The 21,014-nt window shown below is 44.6% G+C and overlaps 1 protein-coding gene across 1 annotated transcript in view; it reads right to left on the bottom strand.

Annotated features, from left to right (window-relative positions):
* Positions 1 to 2,031: 2,031 nt before the first annotated feature.
* Positions 2,032 to 21,014, bottom strand: part of LOC119176965 (MAM and LDL-receptor class A domain-containing protein 2) — a 217,568-nt gene continuing 198,585 nt past the window's right edge. The window contains exons 55-63 of the mRNA XM_075878325.1: positions 18,668 to 18,866; positions 17,638 to 17,778; positions 17,114 to 17,143; positions 14,733 to 14,918; positions 13,044 to 13,169; positions 12,740 to 12,892; positions 11,628 to 11,724; positions 2,516 to 2,573; positions 2,032 to 2,169 (exon numbers count right to left, since the gene is read on the bottom strand). Coding sequence (XP_075734440.1) covers positions 2,122 to 2,169; positions 2,516 to 2,573; positions 11,628 to 11,724; positions 12,740 to 12,892; positions 13,044 to 13,169; positions 14,733 to 14,918; positions 17,114 to 17,143; positions 17,638 to 17,778; positions 18,668 to 18,866 — 1,038 coding nt within the window. The 3' untranslated portion in view covers positions 2,032 to 2,121. The remainder of the gene's footprint in view (positions 2,170 to 2,515; positions 2,574 to 11,627; positions 11,725 to 12,739; positions 12,893 to 13,043; positions 13,170 to 14,732; positions 14,919 to 17,113; positions 17,144 to 17,637; positions 17,779 to 18,667; positions 18,867 to 21,014) is intronic.

Genomic DNA, 21,014 nt, shown 5'->3' with positions numbered 1-21,014 from the left:
CCACTACAAAACTTCAACAGTGACATCATGTATGCAAAAACAAGAAGAGACCCTCTTCCTGTAGCCCCTGCTATTTAACTGCACGTGTCTTGTGTGCGTCGTAATCCACTTTTCCAGCTTTGTCTCGATGTGTATCGCATGCGTGGGATTCTTTGTTTGACGATAATAAAAAGTTTGAGTTTTTTTCATTCACTCTTCTAGTCTTCACTGCAGTTTAGGTACTTATGTACACGTGCGTCTATGTACACGTCGTTTGCATATTCATTCCAAATGAATGATACCATGACTTTAACATGCACCATATTTGGCCTATTTCATGCCCACTGCTGCTTTAAGTCATTTACTGATAAAGGTAGTTCCTAAGTTTTGATATCACAAGCCTGGAGAAGAACAATGCAGAATTTTTTTTCTGAAATGATCTGCATATGCATTTGAACTAGCTCATCAAGTTGTGGCTTATTAGTGCAAAAGGAGCTGCGCCAGAATTTGCACCTGTGTAGTTACTTACCTTCCCACTGTGCAGAACTATTTTATCCAGAAGTTAAAAAAAATGTGGCTGATCCCCTTTTTAGGAATCGGTATAACAAAAAGTGAAAAATGTTTTTACATGGCCAATTAAGCGCTTTTTAGACCATTTATTGCGCACTCTGCCACCACAAGAGCAAAGGAGTGAATGCTATAGCAAAAAAATTGCTACGTCATGCGAAGAATAGCAAGCAGCTTGAAACTTTCAACTCGCACTTTAAACGGCAAGCCCGCACGAAATGAGCATACACAGGACGAGTGCCGATTAGATACTTTCACAGCTCGACACCTAAGGCGCGCATTTCAAACAGAAAGGAAGACGCATGAAACGAACGCACGAAAATACACAGGACAAGCGCGAGCAACTGTCACAATTCCTACAACTTCGTGTGTGAGCCGCGTGCTTCTTTTGCAAACGTGACCGCAGCAGCGAGGGAAGTGACCTTCGTTCTCTCCTGAATCACGAGTCTGATCAACGCGCACGCAGCAGACGTGGAGGCGGCGCTCTCCTAAACGCGTGAGGCGACAAACTTCACAGCGGACCCAAGGCGCGCCTTTGGCGCCATCTAGCTACTGATTACAAAAACACTCGGAAGAGTCGAAGCTTTGAGGATGACAATATGGCATATGGTGTAAATGGCTTGCCGTTCACGCTCTCAACCACGTACGCCGCGTGGCTTAATGATCAGCACCAAGTGCTGCGGATTGAGATGTCGCTGGTTCAACGCCCCACGACAGAACTTCCCATTTTGCTGTTTTTTTCTTTGTAATCTGATACCCGCAATAGCCTTGGTGAAATATTTGAACTCGTACACTGCTGTGAGATGCAGAGAATGACTGCCGCTAGGTACGTACTTGTTCAATAAGTACAAGGGCACTTCCGGCCTAGTGCTAGGCAGAACGAAGTTGTTGATTGAGAGGGCACCCCCCTCCCCCCCTGGGAAATTGGCGGCATGGGACCACCAGGCTTAAAATTAAGGTTATCTTTTTTTTTTGTATTTATTGTAAACACCATACTTCTGACGGAAGTACGTCACCGGAGCCGTGATAGACTCCGGCATAAAACACTTTCGTGTTAAAAAGAAACAAATTCGAAACCTAGCTTCATTACGGTGTTATCATTTTAAAGAGAATACATATCGTTTATAGGTTACCGTTCTGCCTTGCTCATAGATTCATCTATTTTCACGCTTGCCCTTGCTTGTCTTCGACTAATGAAGGTAAAAAATAGGAGGATAATTTCCACTTAAAGAATACTGGTTAAGTAACGCACGCGTGAGCAGTCTTAATAAAGTGGTTTCCTAACAAATGTTGGTGGCAATTTTTAGTGAATTATGCTTCAAAAATTGCATTGTATTATTCATATTGTATTGTAAATTACCGAAATAGATCATATCAGAGCTTAAGTTTTATAAAGATGTTGATTTTCTTTTCTTATTTCTTCTGAAGGGTGTAGGTTCTTAATAAAGTTTGGCATAATCTGGGTAGAAACACATAGTACAAAAATGCGTGATTCTTGAGATACGTTTTATTCCATCCTTCGGATATACCTTATATATGCTCTTCTGAAGCACCATTGTCAGCCACAACCACCATTCAACAGTCACTATGAAGGGGATGACCTGCCAAGGTATTGGTGTCTCCCTGTATTAGAAGGAATGCAAAAAACAAAGAAAGTAATTGTTATTTGTATGAAACTAACTTTTCGAAAACAAGCATTCCACTCTCTGTCATAACATAAATATTAACTCGCTCAATATTCTTATCACGTTTGTTTTTCAAAGCTGCAAAGCCCTTCCTTTGCATTTTATTTTCAGCCACTCTCGGTTATTTTCATGAAGTGCACGAAGCTATTCTTACCAACCCGTTCAATCAAATCTATCCTTTCAATGATAAAATTCTCTAGCAACAGATGGACCTCAAAGTCAAATAAGGAATCAGTGATTGTGGTAAAGCTTTAGTCTTGCATAGAAAATATTCGAGAACTCACTTCATCAAGTTGCAGCCCGTACATTGGGTTGTTGATTGTCACGGGTTCAGTCTCCTCTCTAGAAAGAGATTTCAAATGAAGACATAATTAAAGAGACATAAGCATTGTTAACTTCACGTTGATTGCAGTAAATATTTTTCCGCAGTATTAACATAAAATACTCGCGAAATGCGAGCATGCTTATTGTAAATGCAGCCACCGGCATCATGGTGCACATCGCTGCGTCTTTGGAATTCATGCTATGATAAGAGTGGTGTTGAAATGTATGAGGCTTTGTTCTACACAGGCTTCAAGCAACGGGAAAGCAGGCTCAGTGGGGAAGAAGAAGACAGATATTTATCGCTCGTGTCGTACAATTGTGTGGTCGTAAAGATAATTCAATGGAGGTGTTGACAAAGTTTTCATTGTTTTATTGGGAAATAAATCTATGTATCGATAACGAGATGTGTTATATGTGTTATCGTCATTTACATAAAAACAAAAGCGGTAAGAAATATAAATTATGACTTCAAGATGCATTTGGGGCACTACAAGTACTACTATATGTTGCTTATAATGCAATGCAGTACCTGATTCACAAAAATAAAACAATAGCTTTCGATATCAATTTCTTTGTGAAATCGCAGCCTTTACAAATGCCATCAACAAAGTCCTCTCAAGAAATTTTCTGGATAATATGCGATTCCTCAAGAATTAGCAGTTCTCTAAAGTGCACAAAACATGATTTATTTTTACTAATAAGAACATAACTGACTTGTTGTGAAACCAAAATGCGTGAAACTACTCAAAGAGCAGTCAGTGCATATGCATATTCAGCAAAACTTTCTAGAAACTCTTTACATGCTTTCGATAAATTTTTAAAAATTCTGCGATCTTACTTGGGTAAACTAAGATCTGATTAGGAGGACGCAGGGACCTCGGTGGGGAACTCTTAATTTGTGTTAACTGCCTGCGGTTCTTTCCAGTGCCCTTAATGCTCATTACACAACCGTTTTTTTTTTTTGCATGTTGCTCAAGTAATGAAATACCATTATGGCAAATGAGAATGAATACACTACTGAAAGCTCAACAGCGCAGTGTCATATCCATTGGGCCACCATGGCGTGCCGGTGTTATAGATTGATTGATAAATAGATATGTGGGGTTTAACATCCCAAAATCATCATATGATTATGCGAGACGCCGTAGTGGAGGGCTCCGGAAATTTCGTCCACCTGAGGTTCTTTAACGTGTGCCCAAATCTCAGCATACGGGCCTACAGCATTTTTGCCTTCTTCGAAAATGCAGCCGCCGCAGCCGAGATTTGATCCCGTCACCGAGATGAAGCACAATGAATTTTATACTGTTCAAAGGCAGAGTTCTCTTTACACTTTTGACATAATCAAACACTTTCATACTAAAGAAGCGAAGATCATGACTTCAGAGGAGATAACATATGTGTGTAGTATGTGTCATGATTTTAAATTTTGCGAGGTCATGCTCTGTCGTTAGCATTTCTGAAAAAGTAACATAAATCAGAGGTCGGCAGCCTTCGGTACATGGACTGCGGGCAGCCTGTGCGGCAGTATTATGTGGCCCTGGCACGAAGTCAATACTCCGCCCCTTTTTTTGTCACTCCCAATATAAAGGCCGACATGGCCGTGTTGACCTACAATGGGGTTTTCTCCACTAACTTCAGTAACCTATGTTCAGCTGCAACTTTGTGACATAGACATTTGTAATCCAGTTTGGAAATTAATGTCATTTCACCCAAGTTTTGCGCTTTGACTGCAAAAGCCACCTCGAATTTCTGTTCGGCCGCCCGCTGTGTCGTGTCCATGCAACTTAGCCCTATGCCACCCAAGGAGGCTGGCCCCAGACCTAAATGGTGCCCCTCCCCTTTTTTAAGAAGTGTTGTATCATCATAAAATGATAAGTTACACTAGTTTTCTAGAGCGTAGCTCCAGATCTTCCGAAACAAGTCACGTACCCTCTACGATATGAGCTCGGAGGAAAAATAGAAAGAGATATTTAGCATAACTTCTTTTTCATGCTGAATGGTACTGAGCGATTGTTCATGTATGAAAAAGAACTTCAGTTGCTATGTAACAGGTCGAGGTATTTGACATCATTCTATTTCTATCATATACTTAAGAAAAAATTGCTTGTACAGCCAAAGTATCTCTTATCTTATTGCGGAGGGGCCACAAAGGACTGGGGTGAAACCATATACTAAAAAGTAATAAGAAAAAACGCCAACTGTTATTTTTGTTGAAGGCAAAATAACAGTAAGAGCATTTTACTTGCCAACTATTCCACGATGAGTGCATGGATTTGTACAGCAGTCTATCTGGCGCTCAACAAGTTATACATCACCCTCGCCTTAAATAGAGAAACACACGTATGTCAAATGGTCACGAGTTTGCGACTGTAGCGTCGTCGGGGTAGATTGGGGTGGGATGACCAAGATCAGGCAGGTCATGAAAGCAGGACGTCCATTTAGGAAACTTGAAAAAAAGGATTTATTTGCATTCAAAGAAAAGTTAACTGGTCATCGTTGTTCCCCCTTCTGCGCCCGCCGTCTCCTCCGTCCTTTTTATCCCTCTCGTTGCCGCCCCTCTCCCTCTATCTCGGTCCATCAGTCCACTTCACGAAAGGCAGGGGCGGCCCGCAGTAAGAGGGGGGGATCAAGGGGGTGAATCGTCCACCCGGAACCCGACTTCCCCTCAGCTCTATGCTCAGTTGTTCCGGGTGGACCCATCCCTCCAAGAAGCAGCGACGAATCTTTCGTTCCCCGAAACCGCCGCCGCATTCCGCAGGGCCCAGCCGTGGCGCCAGCGCACCGTCCCGCGACACAATGGTCAGCCTCAACAGTCGCTGCGTTCGCGGAACTGAGTGGCGGCGACATCGCGCTCGCCTCGAAGACGTCACTGGCAGCGGGACGCAACAGACTCCTCCGCCGCCGAAAGACTCGACTCGAGGGTGGCCAACTGTCGGGTCACCTGAAGCGTCGAGACGACATGTGCAAACACTCGGCCTCTCTGGGCCTCAGCACTCGCATCACCAATAACCCTGTTCCAGGGATACACAACACAAGCACACACACTCTGGTCGGCGTGCCCGAGCGACACGCCCACCGGACGCCAAAACTGCCATAATTTTACCCCATGATTGCCCTCTCTTTCTTTCTTTTTTTTTTTGTGGTGGTCAGCCCTTGGAAAAAAATCTAAATGCCGTGACCTCAGCCGCGATAGAAACACATCAGTAAAAAAGAAACAGCAACAAGAAAATCAGTGTTCGACTCTAAAATCCACGGCTCAGTCCATCGGCGTTCTTATTCTGGTTCCCCTTTCTATATTTGACCTCGAAGTTATACTCCTGTAGTATGAGGCTCCATCTCAACAGCCTCCCGTTTTTATTGGACATTTGCTTCAGCCATGAAAGCGGGCAGTGGTCAGTCTCGACCGTGAATTTTGTGCCTTGAATATAGCATCCTAGTTTTTGAATGGCCCACACAATGGACAAACATTCTTTCTCCGAGGCACTGAAAGCCTCTTCTCGGGGAGTCAGCTTCCGACTGAGATAGAGCACCGGATGCTCTTCACCTCCCTCGTTAAGTTGGGCCAAGACGACACCTAGACCTCGGTTGCTGGCGTCGCATTGGAGAATGAATTCTCGGCTAAAGTCTGGCGCGACAAGCACGGGCCGAGAAGACAAAGCTTTCTTCAAGTTTTGGAAGGCCTCCTCCCTCTCGGTGCTCCAAGTTACCACTTCCGGTTCAGGTTTTCGCAGGCTGTCGGTTAGCGTGCTGGCGAGCTCCGAATAATTTGGAATGTAGTGCTGGTAATAGCCTGTCATTCCTAGAAATGTTCGCACCTCCCTTTTGTTTACGGGTCTTGGGAAGTTGACTATCGCAGCTACTTTGGCTTTCATTGGTTCCCGTTTTCCCTGCCCTATGTCGTGTCCCAAATACGTGACACGGGCTTGGCCGAACTGACACTTCTCGGCTTTAATAGTCAGGCCCGCCCCTTTGATTCTTTCAAGCACCGTTCGTGTGTGCTGCAAATGAGACTCCCAATCATTAGAAAATACGGCCACGTCGTCTAGATATGGCACCGCAAATTCTTCTAGTCCTTCTAGCACCCGATCCATTAACCTTGAAAAACAGAAGGGTGCGTTTTTCAAACCAAAGGCCATGGTGACGGGCTGATAAACGCCAAAGGGTGTTACAAATGCTGCATACCGACTTGCTCGTTCAGTTAAGGGCACCTGCCAATATCCTCTCACTAAATCTAGGGTTGAAATGAAGGTAGCCCGGCTTACCAGCTCCACCCTTTCCTCTATGTTAGGCAACGGGTACACCTGGTCTTTTGTGATCGCATTCAACCTGCGATAATCGACGCATGGCCGTGGTTCTTTCCCCGGCACCTCGACCAACATCAAAGGGGAGCAATAGTCACTATATGCTTCTTTGATCACGCCAAGGCGAAGCATCCTTTTAACTTCCGCCTTCATTAAGTCCAGCTGTCGCGGAGACACGCGGTACGCCTTCGAGCTAAACGGGACCTCTGTAGTCAGCTCGATATCATGTTGTACCAAATGAGTCCTTCCGAGCCTTTCCCCAAAACATTCCAGATATTCCAGAATAAGGCTCTTCAGATCCTCGACTTTAGCTGTACCCAACTCGTCTTTGTTAACTGCACACGCGATTATCTCTTCTACACTAGGGCCCGTGTTCCCAGGAAAACAAGGTACCTCTAGAGAAACCTCTTCTGAAACATTCATGGCGATGCTAACAATTGCTGCTCGCTCTAAAAATGGCTTCATTAGGTTTACGTGGTAGACCCTGTCCTCGCGTTTTCTTCCAGGTAATCTCACGGTGTAGTTTACTTCCGAAAGGCGACTGATAACCTCGGCAGGTCCATCCCAGTGGACTTCCAGTTTATTCTGGCGATTAGGCCTCAATATCATCACTTTGTCGCCCGGGTTGAATGATCGCGTCCTGGCATTTCTATCATAGTAGCGCTTTGAAGCGTCTCGCCTCGCCTCTAGGTTGCCCTTCACGATCTCACGACACTTATGTAACCTTTGCATTAGGTTCAACACATACTCGATCACACATTTAGGCCCCCGATCATCCTCCCACAGTTCGCGGACTAGCCTCAGCGGACCTCGAAGATTCCGGCCATACACCAGCTCTGCCGGTGCGAACCCGGTTCCCTCGTGTGGCACTGTGCGCAACGCAAATAGCGTGCCCGGTAAACAACCATCCCAATCACACTTCCTTTCATGGCAAACAGCTCTCAATACTTTTTTTAGGGTAGCATGCCATCTCTCCACACTGTTGCTTTGTGGGTGGTAAACCGAGCTATGCAAAATTTTAACGCCACATTTCTCGAGAAACATGGTCGTGAGAGCACTCGTGAAAACGGTTCCCTGATCCGATTGCATTTCGGCAGGGAAACCGAGGCGCGAAAATATAGAAAGCAACGCATCGACTACCTCGACCGAAGTTGCCTCCTGTAAGGGCACCGCCTCGGGGAACTTCGTTGCAGGACACAATAGTGTGAGAATGTATCTGTTCCCCGCACTTGTTTTCGGCAACGGCCCCACCAAATCTACAACAACTCTGCGGAAGGGCTCAGAAATAATGGGCACTTTTACCATCGGGGCCTTCCATTTGTCGTTAGACCTACCGGCTCTCTGGCAAGCGTCACAAGTCTTCACGAAATTCTGCACGTCCCTGAAACACCCCGGCCAATAAAATTCCTGTAGCAATCTTTTCTTGGTTTTATTTATGCCCAGGTGTCCTGCCCATGAGTGATCGTGACAAAGACTGAGTAGGTCCTTGCGGTATGGTGATGGCACCACCAATTGATCGTAGCACTGCCCTCGCCTATCTCGGTATTTACGATATAGGATACCGTTCCTCACTTCGAAAGAGATGTTTCTTGACGAAACACCTTCACTGTTTCCGTTGTTCATAACCGCTATACTAGGGTCAGTTTTCTGAGACAGCCGTAACGCTTCCCTGTCAACCCCTAGCATGCGCTCGTAGCTGTGCGAGATTGGGGCCAACACGGACCCCTGCAAACTATGATCTTTTCCTTTCGAAGGTTTCTTTCTTTTCTCAATTATCGGCTTCTTAATCTGACCATTTTCCGGATTTTCGGTCGGAGGAATAGGGATAAGTGCCTCGTCGGGCTTAACTTCTTCGGATTCAGTTGTTAACTCTTTCGCTTTGGCACCTTCCCCTTCCCCGTAACGCAGCTGCTGAGCCAATACGCGTGCTTTCGATCTCGTCAAAGCCATGACCTGGGCATCAGCAAAAGTGCACCCCCTGTCGTTGAGTAGTGACTCCGAGCTGTTCGAGAAAAGGTACGGGTAGCCCTCTGGTAGCCCACGGGAGACTGCTGCTACTGTCTCGATCGCTCCAAAAGGACCCCGAATGTGTACCTTTGCCATAGGTAAACACACTGAATCTTCGCTGACGGCCTGTCTTATCCACGCGCATTCGGATAAGTAGTCTTCACTTTTTACGTAGTTCGGATGGACTACGTCCATAGTGGCCGCGGAGTCTCTGAGTACCCTACACCTTTTGTCATTAACCATTAAATCTGTCGTGTAAGGTTTCAAAAGATCTAGGTTACTCGGGTGATCGCTTACGCAAGCAAACACTGGCCTACCTTTTGAGCAGTTTCGGGCAAAGTGACCTGTTTCGTTGCACTTGAAACATAGCGCCTTAGCTCGCGACTCTAACTCTTCTAAATGATTTCTGACCTCCTTTCTGTTCTTTTCCGGCTCTTTCAGCTTGCCTTCAGCACGCGCCGAATTTTGATTAGTTTCCTCTCGCTCTTTTGTTGCGCTTTGCGGTCCTCGAGTGTAAGCTTGGGGCCGTGGTGCAGGCCTTTGATAGTGATGTGCGCTGTTGATCGGGGTCCTGAAGCCTCGACTGGCCACGTACTCGTCGGCAAGCTGTGCTGCACTCCTAACAGACACACCTTCCTGCCTATCCTTGACCCACAGGCGCACGTTATCCGGCAGGGTGTCATAAAACTGCTCCAAACAAATTAGATCCCTCAGTTTACTTAAGTTATCCGCACCTGCTCCTTTCACCCACTCTGAAAAATTATCACTCAGGCTACACGCAAACTCAACAAAGCTTTCACCAGGCTTCTTTCTTTCCCGTCTAAATCTCCTCCGAAATTCCTCTGTGGAGAGCCTGTATTTTGCGAGTAATGTCGACTTCACTGAACTGTATACGCCTGCCTCGGCTGCGCTCAGTCTGGCCACGACCTGCGAGGCCTCACCCGGTAACAACGCAAGCAACCGCTCTGGCCAGGTGTCCTGGTGAAATGAATGTTTCTCACAGATCCGTTCAAAATTAATCAGGTAGAGACCAATGTCCTCGCCTGTTTTGTACGGCTGAAGCAAACTCGTCATCTTCAGGTTCTCAGTATGCGGCGGCGCCGCATCTGCACTGCGTGCTAATCTCGCCTGCTCTAGCTTTATTCTCTCGAGCTCAATTTCGGCCTGTCTTTGTTCTCTCCTTTCCTGCCTTTCCTTCTCTTCCGCTCTTTCCCTCTTTTCTTCCTCCCTTTGTTTCTTCTCCTCACATATCTTTTCCCAGGCCTCGCTGAGCTCGTCCTCCTCGAAACCCCCTTCGATTATCGCACTGCGAATTTCGGGCTTCCTTAACCTGCTATTGATATCCAAGCTGAGCTCTACTGCTAACAGCAACAGCTCTTCTTTCTTTAACACTCCGATATCCATATCTTCACAAGAGCCAACCAATACTTCTGCAATATTCACCGCACACTTGTGGCGGCCCTTCAGAGCCAATTGCCCGATAGAACCCTGTTCTTATCGTCCGGCAAAACGTGATCGCTCAAGCACTCACCTAACCTCGAGCTGCCGAAGGCCGTGTCTCCCGGAGCCACGTTCCCAGGTCCGCCGATCCCAGATCGTCGGGTCTGCCTTCTGCTGCTCGTCCTTAGTTTCCGGTAGTCGTTACTGCGACGGTTGTGCCTCCCGGAGCCACGAAGTCTCGCTCTGCCGATCCCGGATCCGCAGAAGTCGATCTTCCGTCCGCAGCTACTTCCAACCTCGAGCTGGCGAAGGACGTGTCTCCCAGAGCCACGTTCACAGGACCGCCGATCCCAGATCGTCTGGTCTGCCTTCTGCTGCTCGTCCTTAGTTTCCTGGAGTCGTCCAAAACTTCATGCCGTTACTGCGACGGTTGTGCCTCCCGGAGCCACGAGGTCTCGTTCTGCTGATCCCGGATCCACAGAAGTCGATCTTCCGTCCGCAGTTTTCTGCATGCCTTTTCTTGATTCCACCGCTGCCATCCAGTTTGTAGCGTCGTCGGGGTAGATTGGGGTGGGATGACCAAGATCAGGCAGGTCATGAAAGCAGGACGTCCATTTAGGAAACTTGAAAAAAAGGATTTATTTGCATTCAAAGAAAAGTTAACTGGTCATCGTTGTTCCCCCTTCTGCGCCCGCCGTCTCCTCCGTCCTTTTTATCCCTCTCGTTGCCGCCCCTCTCCCTCTATCTCGGTCCATCAGTCCACTTCACGAAAGGCAGGGGCGGCCCGCAGTAAGAGGGGGGGATCAAGGGGGTGAATCGTCCACCCGGAACCCGACTTCCCCTCAGCTCTATGCTCAGTTGTTCCGGGTGGACCCATCCCTCCAAGAAGCAGCGACGAATCTTTCGTTCCCCGAAACCGCCGCCGCATTCCGCAGGGCCCAGCCGTGGCGCCAGCGCACCGTCCCGCGACACAATGGTCAGCCTCAACAGTCGCTGCGTTCGCGGAACTGAGTGGCGGCGACATCGCGCTCGCCTCGAAGACGTCACTGGCAGCGGGACGCAACACGACGTAGATACAAATGATTTTGCACAGCAAAATAGGAGCATTAAACTTCACAGCGCAATGTATACTTCATAGACTGTATGTATATAAGTGCAACCTCTACACACTTATTAGGGTATATATTGTAAGACCTGTCAGCCTGGATAAGTCGTTTGGCATAACATGGGCGAGTCATTGAGGTACATGCAAACCTGAGCAATGGTCACTTCCAAAACGTTTCTGAGAACAGTTGTGAGCATTGTTTTAAACCTTGCGACTTACCTAGTTGATACTCTCCTTCTCCACAGAACGAGGGCCACGATGACAAAAGCAATCACAAAAACAACGATAACAGGTGTTCCGTAGGACCACCCAGCAACTGGAAAAACAAAATGTTACAAGGAGAGTCTCAGCCGAAGCCCAAATATTGTTGAAGACATTAGCCCGAAACCATATTTAGAATTTGCAGTCATAAAAACGGCGTTAGCTGAAAGATGTGGTGCGCGTCATTTCCTTTCTCGGCAGTCTTAGCAATCGTGATAATGAGCGAAGATTGTCGGGATTTTCGATTAACTTCGTTTGAGTTCTGTTGTTATTGTTGTTTTGTTTTTTGCATCCCAACACACCACTCTATTAGAGACGCCGTAAAACCGAACCACGAAATAAGCGCACCTGGCCAAACTAACGCGCTCCGATTGCTTACAGCAAAATACTGGTTTTGGTTATTCGCTCCCTTGCAACGAGCCTGTCTCAGCAGCTGGAATCAAACGTGTGGCTACACACTTCCTGGCGCTAAACTGTGATGCCTGAACAACAACCTAGCCCTGCAAGAATAAAAATTTCTGAGTGGGTGTTGTTCATAACATGAAGCTATGTTTCATATGACTATACGTACTTCCCAAAATTTCTTTCAATATACGTCTGCGACTATGTGAAACAGCGTGATGAAAGATATAATGTCATTGCGGAGGCCAAGCTTGAAAAGCTGGCTATATTTAATTCTCGCTCTTGGGCGCTAAAATTGAATTGAAATGACAGCCGTGTTTCTAATTTTTTAATCTGATGGCGTCCGCTGTAAGTATGTACTTCAATGTCGGTTGCATTGCTCATGAAAACTATGGTATGCTTATGAAGCGTGCTGTAGTAGTGGGCTCTGGAAGTTTCGACCACCTGGAGTCCTTTGACGTTTTATATAGTTAAATGCTACTTTTTGGGTCTGGATCATTAGAAACTGAAGCAGCTTTAGTCACAAACAATCACCATGCTGTACTTTTTATCACTAGCAATGAGATAACATAAATTTGATATTTTGGTGCGCGTCCAGAAACCTTCCTCTAAGTGTTCCAACTTTGGATATGTTTACAAGTCGTCCCCAGCCCCCAAAAGGAGCATACCGTGTGTCTGCTGCAGTGGAGACGTAGGTCCCACGGTTAGCTGTCGGTCGCAACGGTTTCCCCCGAAGATGTCTGGGCAGGCGCACTGTGGAGCACCTGTTCCTCGTTCCAACTTGCAGCTGCCACCGTTGCGACAAAAGTAGTCAGGGCAGGCTGCCAAAAGCAAATAGAAACGTAATGCATTAGTACGCGCTCTTGAAGGCATAAAATAATGCGCACCTAATACACAAAGTACACTCGTACAGCTCCTGGACTGCTATAGTGAAATGAGTGATTCAGACATCTGGACTTCAAAGATACCGACCAGAGCAAATAGATTCATCTGATCCATCGCTGCAATCGGCTCGGCCGTCGCAAAGCTTGGATTGGTGTAGACAAGACGAAGGGTCACGACAGTAGTAGTAGCCCTCCGGGCAAGTGTCTCTGCCATCTGCGCACAATGTAATTGATAAAAAAAGAATTGATTTCAGAAAATGTAGCAATGCGGCGAATGCATGCATTCTTAGAATAGCCGCATCTTTTCACTTCTTGAGCAAGCTGCATTTAGCGCGCTAGATAAAAACACGATGAAGGTTCTTCGACGCGATACTACTGTGCAAGTAGTTACTTCGACTTGCAGTATAATCTGGGCATTTCTTTCGGAGCAATTCTTTAAGTGCACTGCTCTGCCTAGGCTCCCTATGCACAAGGGTACGCGACTCCCGAGACAGAGTCGAAAGGCACTCTGCCGTATCTTTACGCAAAGAATAAAAGAAAAACAGCAGCAAAGAGTGGTTCCCTGTACGAGTCTCGTGGGATTCACAGACAAACTGCGCACTTCTTTTTGTGCTGTATGAGTAAGCATCGTGGTGTACTGCGAGCGCTAGCGAAAATAGCAGAATAGAAGTAGCAACGCTGTGGCAGCCTCATGCCCTAAGTGTTACTGCACATTTTGCCCTTACCAGACAGCCACATTTATCTAGAGCAGTGCAAAATAAATAAGCGCCCATATATGACTCAAGAAACAACATTTACGACAGTCTGTGTCGCGAAGTGTTCATCGCAAACTATATACGTGCTATAGTTTGCGACAGTTTGTATTGTCTATTGGCGCGTGGATGACACTTGCCACACTCTTTCATCAGTTGACTGAGAAACTGACGATCCTTATCGACAAAATGTGCGGAGATTGAGCGAACTTCACTAGCTTAAAAGATTTGATTAGTGATTCATATGTGGGGTTTTACGTCCAAAACCACCATATGATTTTGAGAGACGCCGTAGTGAGGAGTTCCGAAAATTTCAGCCACGTGGAGTTCTTTAGCATGAACTGCAACCTGAGCACACGGGCCTATATCATTTTCCCTTTCAACGAAATGCAGCCGCCGCAGCCGGTATTTGATCACAATACCTGCGGGTCAGCAGCTGAGTACCTTAGCCACTAGACCACAGCGGCGGAACCGAGCTTAAGAGATAGGCTCAGTTTAGGTATCGCTGATTTTGCTGCAACATATGGGGCGCAAATTGCGCGAAATGATCAGCGGCGATCTTTTTAGCAAGTATCAGTTGTATCTGTTCAGAACACAGTAATTTATTCTCATGGTAAAGTAGTCAGTGCGCCCAAAATTCATTCAGCAACGTGATACACTGATAACTTCTTTGTTCTTTCACCAGTTTATGAGGCTATACGCTCAAGCATACTTGAATTAATAGGAACGTTGTGTTTAAATGAAGAAGAAAGCACAAATAAAAGGCAAGATTGAACAGCGCTGGCATAATGGCGTTCACGGATTGTCGCTATCAGACAAATAAGTCGGACCATGATGGGCCAAGGAGTTCGATTCATAACATGCTATTCATCGTGGAATCTTGCAGGTGTCTGCTGATTACGCTTACGCACCACACATTCCGTGAGTAAAAAACGCACGTATTCACACACACACACACACACACACACACACACACACACAAACACACACACACACATTCACTGAAATGAACAGGATTCACGCACCACACTGCTTCTCGTCCTCTGCGTTGGGACAGTCAGGTACTCCGTCACACAGGAGCAGACCAGGAATACAGGAACTATTGCTGCTACCACAACTGAATTCGCCCGGAAAGACGCAAAGTGAGCGTGGTGTTGTGGGCACAGACCAAGCGCCAGGGGAAAGTGGGCGACCAGTTGCTTTCCCACTAACTGCGAGACAAGCGATAGGTCTTCGTTCAAATAGCCTTGCTTTGGTTTATGTATACGCGGCCATAACACACACATTCCAAGTGACCTCCGCAACCTATCGTCACTAAAGAGGTCACAAATACAAAAACAGCACATTTGGTTGGTCCTCACAGTGTCCATTCTATATTGATTGACACATTCCTATCCGAAAAAAGTTAAAATATTACACTCTGCATGGTTATAAGTCATTTCGTTCACAATATTCGTGAAAGATTGCCTGTTGTACTGAGTTTCATACAGGTATGTTGTTTATTAACTTTCAAGGTAAACATAGTTGACAGAGATCTGTCTGCCTGGGTAAAATTTTACGAATAAACAGACTCTCCTGCAACGTTCAGTCTTAAGTTTTTAATATTGAAAACTGGCCCTACGTTTCGAGACTCATTCTGTCTATTGCCCAGGTTGTGGGCTGTCTGGCTGGCTACGAAGCTGGCACATTTTAATTGTGAAGCATTTCTTAGTGAACTTCGGCGACTTTGACCATATCTGTCTATCTATCTAGCCGCCTACGACTTTTAGCTCTCCTGGCTGTTTTAATAATGGGATCTGTAGTAAAACTCGCATGGCATAAGATACCGTATGACGAGCATAAGTTACAAGTCATAACATGAACATCATGATATGTAAGTCATGAATGTAACTATTTACCTGTCATGGTCTTGAAACTCTTGCAGCGGCTTCGTTCACATAAAATATTGCAAAAGTGGTATGGTTTGACATGACTGCATGGAAAACAAACGTGGCAAGCCCTAACATGCAAATCATGATATCCATGTCATGTAAGGCATAACTACACGTCACGCTCATGGTTCCCTCACGGTCAATTAGCTAGCTTCACATATACAGAATTGGGTATCTCGGGACGTGAATGAATGACGAAAATATATGGCTGGTGGAAACATAATAATCATGAGATGCGTGTCTTGTAAGAACATGACTACACTCTACGCTCATGATGCGCTCGCAGCTGTTTCACTAACCTCACATACACTAACTTGGTGTTGCGTGACGTAAATAATGAAGAAGGTATATGACTGGTGCAAACATGATAATCATGACACATGTGTCATGTAAGAAGATTACTGCATACCATGCTCATGATGCGCTCACGGCCAGTTCGCTAGCTTCACATATACCAACAAAAATACGTGACGCAGATAGACGACTGAAGTAAATGACACGTCCAAACATGATAATCAAGACATGCGTGTCGTGTAAAACATGACTCCATGCTACGCTCATAGCGCTCTTGCGACCGTTTCGCTCACTTCACATATACCAAATTGGGTATTACGTGACATGAATGAAATATGAACACTAATGCTAGGCGTAAACATGAAAATTATGACATTGAAGTCTTGTAAGAAATAATTAACATGCCAGGCTCATGGTGCGCTTGCAGCATGATCGCTAGTTTGATATACAACATATCTGCCTTCCACTGCTGGTGCTGGTATCGAAAACGTTAGTGGTACCGTCGTTAAGCCACTATACACATACTTGCATTTTATCTATATTCGTTAGTGCTTATAACATTTCTACTTATGTTTACTGTGTACTACGTCCGTCCACCTCATAACGTTGTGCTGATTTTAAACTGACATAAAAACCTTCCTTATTCGTGTTTCACATATCATCGATTCCCACTGTACGTACGTGGTATCTGCCAATTTTAGTGGCTGTCTCCCTCTCGAATGTCAGTAATTAGGACGACAGAAAACCACAAAACAAGCGCCAGCTTCGGAGCCGGCTGGGCAGCTACCCCTTGAAGAAGAGACAGAATGGGTCTCAAAACGTAGGGATAGTTTTCAATAATAAGAACTATAGACTATGCGTGGCTGGAGACTGTGTTCGTTTATTATCAGCGCAAACATTGTAAGTAGGGCTACATTTAAGCAGACTATCCTGATGCATAGCTGAACATTTTCCGCCACCCATTTTCTGATAACTCCACATGCAAATTACACACAAAGCAAGTCATCAAGAAAAATCACAAACACAACATAGTTACGTTCTCACGAATGCTACAGTGTTAAGTAAAGTATTTTAAAGTTAAGAAGAATTTTGTATTATAAAACATAATTACGTAAACACGAACGCTACAGGGTTGAATAAAGTAATTTATTGTTACGAAGAATTTTGTATCATGGCATTACCTGTTGTTCCTCCTGATGTGCATGTCATTCCTGTAAGTAAAAAACAAAAGCAGCTCTAAGTACGTATGCGCCGAAATGAGGCATCTTTCATTCTTCCTCTAAAGACGAACACATGTACAGCTATAGTCAAAGGGGTCATCTTTTACGCCCACACTTATCTTGTTGTGTGTATGCGGGTTTCTCGTAGCGCTCGTTTAAAATATGTTCCAAGCGGCAGCTACCTGAATTTAATAATTGCTACGTGTGGCCTAAAGTGAATGAAAATGGTTTATCAAATTCTCCAGGTCACTACTTGTATACTTAGGTTATTTCTGAAAATGACGCTCACCTCTCCGTGGGTTTCGCTCGAACAGGACCAACCATGCTAAGGCTTTTGTGTTATTATTAAATGTTTATTGAAAGCACGTAAGTAAAAAAACGACCATATTTTCGTAGTGTACTGAATTTTGTCGACATCATCCAAGACATACTGAACATCACTTTTCGCTCAAATGGTTCTGACTCTACTTATTGATTATACGAACCACAATCGGTTTCATCACTGCCATCTTCGCAGTCGTTCTCGCAATCGCAGACGAAACTTCGAGGCAAGCACATTCTTCTGTCCGCACACAAAAACTCGTCTCGGGTGCACAGTGATCGGTGTTTCCTGGTATCAGCAGTACCTGCGAAAATTTCGCACACTTGTATTCAAATTACAGCCGCCGTTTACCAGTCGAATTGACCAAGCACGTGCAAACATTCAACTACGGTGGCCTGATGTAATTGTGTAAGGCATGTGGGCCTAGCCTTACAAGAAACACAATGAAGCTATACGTTGTAGTACAGTTCTATAGAATCTCGCAGTGCAATCGCAGCAATAATAATAATAACAATATTATTATTATTATTATTATTATTATTATTATTATTATTATTATTATTATTATTATTATTATTATTATTATTATTATTATTATTATTATTATTATTATTAATGACGATGATGATGTTTTTATGAATATTACTGTATATATTTGCACAGCTAAGTTATTCTTTCCTTCAGGTCACTTATGCTTTCATTTCTATATTACTGGGTGCAGAATCAAACATCAGAGCTAAAAAAATGTTGGCGGAGTAATCTTTCAAGGCGACTGAACAAACTAGCTTGGGCAATAAAGCTCCTAAAAAGCTCCAAAAAGGTTCATATCTGAGCAAGCTCTTTAGCTCGTGAGTAATGTATGAAGAAAAAAATGCTTACAATAGCAAGTAAACCATAAAATGAGCCAATATGAAAATGTAAAAAAAAGCGCACTGCCAAAAGAAAGGCGATGACTCCAGATGTAAAGTTGCTTAGGAGGTCAAAAGGATAGAAAATGTATCTTCTTTACTGCTCAGCGTCCATAATTAAGCGGTTCACTTTTTTTTACCCATTGTGGCAGCATTCTGCTTCATCTGTCCTTCCTTTGCGTCTACTTTTGCCTAAAGTAACTTATTTAACATCAATTTACCAAACAACAGTGTCAATACATTATGCTGAATGGGACAGGATCTCAAGAGATTGCAGGCACTGACCTCCTTCCTGGCAAGAGGGTGTAAAGGTCACTTCGTCGATTGCGATATCGGTGAGCGCGTCACCTCCGCGCTGAGCAAGGAAGGCGACCGTGAAAGGCTCGGAGTGACCGACCACCACGTGTGCGTATGCCCATAGGGATCCCTGGGGTCCGACCTCTTGCCACATGGGCAGTCTGGAACCCGCACCCTGTGTCTCCACCTACAAAACCATCCCCAAATGTAGCGACAGTAAATGATACCCGCTAACATCGCTCATGTCAGGCAAACACCAAGAAATGTACCACCAAGAAATTTTATTTCCTATCTTTACACATTTATGTGGCAGAAGCAAAATAGCAAGAGCTAAGCCAAATAAATTCTTTCAAGACCATGGTTGAAACTGTAAAGAGGTACAGCTGCATGCTATAGTTCCAGTCAGCAGAGAGCATATGGCAGCCTAGTATCATTTCAAAATAAAACTTTCCTTGCTAAGCCCACAGAGTTCAGTTGTGTGTACGCAAGTTTGTGTCATAGAAGAATATACATAGGACTTATAGCCATAACAAGTCGGCTATGTAGTGGTCATAAGCATATATATGTTTCCACGTAATCAAATAATAAATCATGTCTTAATGCTTTACATATAATGTCGGATCATATATTGCGCAGTTCTTTTTTTTCTAATTTTGTTATACTTATAAAACCCAAGCGTGGTATCAGTGGGTAGACATCTATTCTTGGACAACGCCCAAGATTGGATAATTGATAAAGAAACCTTTATTGTATTTCAATATATCAGGTGTTTAAACTTAAGTTGTATGGTTTTCTAAAAATTCAGCTCTCAAAAAAACATGAAAATCACATTGCAGATAACCTATGCATTGAGGTAGACACAAAGTCAGATAAGGAATATACCAGTCAGTGACCCAATTAACTGAGATTTATGAGTAACTTTTCAGTGGCTGTAGTAAGCGAGTATATTTGTATTGAAAAGTTCGAGCCAGTCGCGTTTCTACTTAGTTACACTTGGAACAACTCCTCTAGCATGTATTTGCTGCGAGATGTCCTGCAGCAAAGATTAATTGCGGCCTGCATGATACCGCATGCAAGAAAGTCAGCATTCGCGCGAAACTATTCCCCTATGGGCCGAAGCAGTTGCGCACGTCATTTCATCTGACAATGGGTTGAAGGCAGAGGCAGAAATAGTAACAGGTACCCTTTTACTACCCACTGCTAATAGCAAAGCTATATGACTGTTCGCCACTTCGAACTGGAACATTGTGTCGATCTTCACCACCTTCCTTGCGCAGTCACGCAAGCCACAGTTAAACTTGGCAGCGGGACAACTCTAAGCCCAGACGTGCTAGAAATCTTCCAAGTGTAACTGCGTAGATTCATGACTGCCTCCAACTTTTCGATGCAAATATGCATGTTTGGTGCAGTCGCTGAAAAGCTAATTAATAAATCTCAGTTAGTTTTATGTTCTTCCCGTGCTGGATTTTCATGTTTTTTGTGTTCTTCCCAGTGCTGGATTTCGAGAAGACCATGAAGCTTAACTTTGAACACCCGGTATTTCGTACCATTCTCTGTATCCACCACCTGCATTGATATATCCCACAGTGTACCCACCTGATGAAATGTTGGCATATGAATAATAACTACGTAACCTTAATATTCTATTAAAATTATGTGGCGACAATTCTGGGGCATAAATATAAAGGTAAAATTAGCCATACTCGTGCGAAAAACAATCGCATAATGCCAAATTTCTACTCCCTTAGGAAGACAGCACCTATTAAGACTGCCCAGAGTCATGCCTGCAATATTGTGACGGAGACTGCGGGCCTGTGTGAAACACAATATACAATTGTATCGGGCCAGTTGGTAAGGATCCATCTTGCTAGGAAGCGCAGCCACTATTTCAAAGAACACACAACACAAGCGCTTAACTTCAACTAAACGTTTATTGCAAACGTCAGAGTTTCTAAAGGGGGTGAAAAGAGAAAAAGAATAAAAAATTGTAGACAACAAAAAGCATACGTGCCAGTCCCGTACATTACTATCCGTTATTGTCTATCAGCGCATCCAAAAAAAATAGTTCTTTCCACGTGAGCGAGATAGATTTTTTGGTATCGAATGCCAAAACTGTCGTTAAGGCGATGTCCATAGATGTGAAAGATTTGTACTATTCTTTACCTCATGAAATGCTTCTCAAATTTGTTGAGCAGTGCATACTTGAGTATGGTGCAGTGACCTTTCAGAACACTTGTGGTATGTCAGTGAGAGGTTTTCTGGATTTACTGGCTTTGTACTTAACGTCCACATTCGTTAATTGAAATGGGAACACCTATATCCAAAAACAGGGTAT

Source organism: Rhipicephalus microplus, chromosome X, assembly GCF_043290135.1.
Source record: "Rhipicephalus microplus isolate Deutch F79 chromosome X, USDA_Rmic, whole genome shotgun sequence".
In the NCBI taxonomy this organism is placed as follows: Eukaryota; Metazoa; Arthropoda; class Arachnida; order Ixodida; family Ixodidae; genus Rhipicephalus; species Rhipicephalus microplus.
This window is presented reverse-complemented; position numbering and strand designations above follow the sequence as displayed.